This window comes from Arachis hypogaea, chromosome 2 (assembly GCF_003086295.3).
Source record: "Arachis hypogaea cultivar Tifrunner chromosome 2, arahy.Tifrunner.gnm2.J5K5, whole genome shotgun sequence".
Lineage (NCBI taxonomy): Eukaryota > Viridiplantae > Streptophyta > Magnoliopsida > Fabales > Fabaceae > Arachis > Arachis hypogaea.
In genome coordinates, this window is record NC_092037.1 from 250,159 (window position 1) to 253,018 (window position 2,860).

At 38.0% G+C, this 2,860-nt stretch overlaps 1 protein-coding gene across 1 annotated transcript; it reads right to left on the bottom strand.

Annotated features, from left to right (window-relative positions):
- Positions 1–498: 498 nt before the first annotated feature.
- Positions 499–2,636, bottom strand: LOC112708263 (probable galacturonosyltransferase-like 1). The gene has a single exon (XM_025760448.3). The coding sequence runs from the start codon at positions 2,238–2,240 to the stop codon at positions 891–893; it is 1,350 nt and encodes a 449-aa protein (XP_025616233.1). The 5' UTR covers positions 2,241–2,636; the 3' UTR covers positions 499–890.
- Between the last annotated feature and the right edge of the window lie 224 nt (positions 2,637–2,860).

The following is a 2,860-nucleotide window of genomic DNA, read 5'->3' on the forward strand; positions in this document are numbered from 1 at the left end:
TTCGAAGAATAATAATATCTTACAGGTTGTCAAATGATGAATAGTCATGTTCAATAGTCATTGACCATTTTACTGTAATGTATTATTTAAGGATCTGGTGGTGCATACAAAATAATATACTTATAAAGTAAAAAAAACTAAGAATCTAATTATTATTATTATTATTAAATTTATTATTTTTATACATGTGTAAGTTTTATTATTTTGATTTAAAGTTGATTAAAATTTAATTTTTTATTTTATAAATCTCTTTATTTCAAAGAAGTTTGATATTTATTTATGATACATTATTTTTTTTTCTTTTGAAATGCATTTATATACACAGCCACGTATTGAAACCATATCTCAGCTATAGCCAGGAATCGACCCATGTATGGTTGTCTCAGGAGCAATGTCGTTGCCACTTTTGCACATAGCTTGGCCATATATAACAATTATCAGCAGCACAGCTAGCATGTATAATAACGATGATGGAAAAATAAAACGACTAAACGAGTATGAATAATTGTCTACACATTTCTTTATTTTATTATTATTTTTAAGAAGTATAATTCAGGCATCCAGCTTAAAAATAAGGAGCACTTGAGAATTATTATGATATGCACAGTTATTGGATACAACAACAGTAATATAACAGAGTAGACAATTATTAATTGGATCAATTATCTATCCGTCACTGCTGGAAAATGAATATCATACTATCATCACTAGTCACCTTCACCTTTCATGTCTGAATCTTTGTTACCCTCTCTGCACTCTTCCTCCTTCTTCAAATCGCATAATATGTACCTATATATGTATTTATGTATATGTGTATATATGTATAGATCGAATAATCCAAAATTTTATAAACACGTGAATGATAATCGAAGCATGTTAGATAGCTAGCTTCAAGAATCAAGAGAAAATGGAGTGAGCAACAAATCATAAGGTGCCCAAAGAGCATCCAAAGGGCAAGGCCTATTAGCGTCCAACCTCACCCATGGCTTACCTTTGCCACTCCAATGCAACAAACTCACAGGACCAGGATGCAGATCTCTGCACAAACCACGAAAATTGTCACCACCCAAACCATGCTGGTTCCACCTATGATCCACGGTAGCAATATTTCCAGCGAAAACAAGAAGAAACGGTGGCAGAGAACCAAGCTCGTAGATCCTCGTCCTCTTCTGCACCTCCATCCACTCCTCGATCTTCCTCGTGTAATCCCCATGGCGCCACCGATCCAGATCGATCACCATGACCCCTGTGTTGAAGTAGCAAGGCTCTCTGTTCGCGAATGTAAGCGACAGAGAAGGATTCGACCAGAATGTTTGTGTGAAGTACGCTGTGAAATTCGCGTTGCAGTATTGCGGCGCTGCAAGAACCGCCGTTTGGCCTAGTGGGGTGGCTGCGAGTTTCGCAATGTCGTCGACGAGTATGAGGTCGGAGTCCAAGTAGACGACGCGGCGGACGCAGAGTGGAAGGAGATTGGCAAGGTAGCTGCGGGCGTAGTTAAGAGGGCAGTCAAGTGCGGAGCGGATTGAGGTGGAGATGAGGCCGGAGACGGTGGCGTTGTCAAAATGATAGAGGTGGAACTTGAGGTAAGGGAAGGAGTTGGAGATGGCGGCGCGTAGGAGTGACGCGTTGGAGGAGCAGACGAAGTGGAAGAAGATGTTTTGTGGGCAGGAAGAGTGTTGGAGGACTGAAAGGATTGCAGCCATGGATCCTCGGATGTATGTTGTGTCTAGAGTCATTGCCACGTGTACTGCTTCTTCCGAGCATATGTACGTGTCCGTGTCCGTGTCCGTGTTAGTGTCATCGCTGTCGGTGTCCATGACGGAGGGGCAGTCCGGGGAGTTGTAGAATTGAGGTGCTTCCTTAAACTGATGGGGAATAATGGTGGCGTTTTTGGCTTTGTTGGTGGTGGAAGAGCATAAACATGAACATGGAAGCAATAAGAGACCTGCGAAGAAGAGTAGTAATGTTTTTGGTTTTGTTAATCTAGATTGCATAGTTTTGTTAATCTTTTGAGAATGGAAAATGGCGTGTGAGTGTGAGACTCTGAGCTGGGTTTGAATTTTGGGATCTATGAGGTGGCTTATAATTGGAGAATGTGGAGAATGAGGTTTCAAACACGCTTTTGGTCTCCTTCTAGTAATGAAAATATTAATTAAAAAATGTGGAGAAAAAAGAAAGAGTAGCTGGATGGGGTGCAGGGTTTGGGAGGCAAAGTCAAGAATATATGAAGGGTGGTACATGTGGGTAGGGTTCACATTGCTGGTTATGGACTTGTCGTGGATGGTTTGCTAGCATTTTCAGGTTTCGGATTGGGACCCTCATCTAAGCTTCTCTGTTTTCTTCGTCATGCCATCATTAACTCATCATCATTGCTATGTCTTTGTAGACTGCTATTGTATCTTGAATTTAAAATTTTGAGGGTATTCCTTTTACTTTACAGGCTAGTAGGGTACATATCCTTGTACTGTGATCCATGGAACGGCAGAGAATGTATCTCATTAATGTGGTAATAAAGTCAGTAAAAATAGCGTCGGTTGATGATAAAAATCTTCTAACAATTTATTAAAAGAAAAAATAAAGTATAAGTAGACAATCAAAATATTAAACAATATCAATAATAAATATATCGGATATTTATTTTATTAAGTGTGTGAATAGTTATTCTAATATTAAAATTTAGGTGATTCATTTGAAAATGTAGTGTACTTAAATTTGTGATTGTTCATGTTGTTCAAAAAAATCAATGATTATATAGCATTACAAAAAATAACCATTATACTTTTCTATGTAAATATTCTTGATTTTAGTCAATAATTTATTATATGCACAATTTACAAATAGCCAAATTGATTACGGAATA

What these genes read in the sequence shown, in the direction of transcription:
- LOC112708263 (XM_025760448.3), bottom strand. Translation starts at nt 2,240, where the DNA reads ATGTACCACCCTTCATATATTCTTGACTTTGCCTCCCAAACCCTGCAC.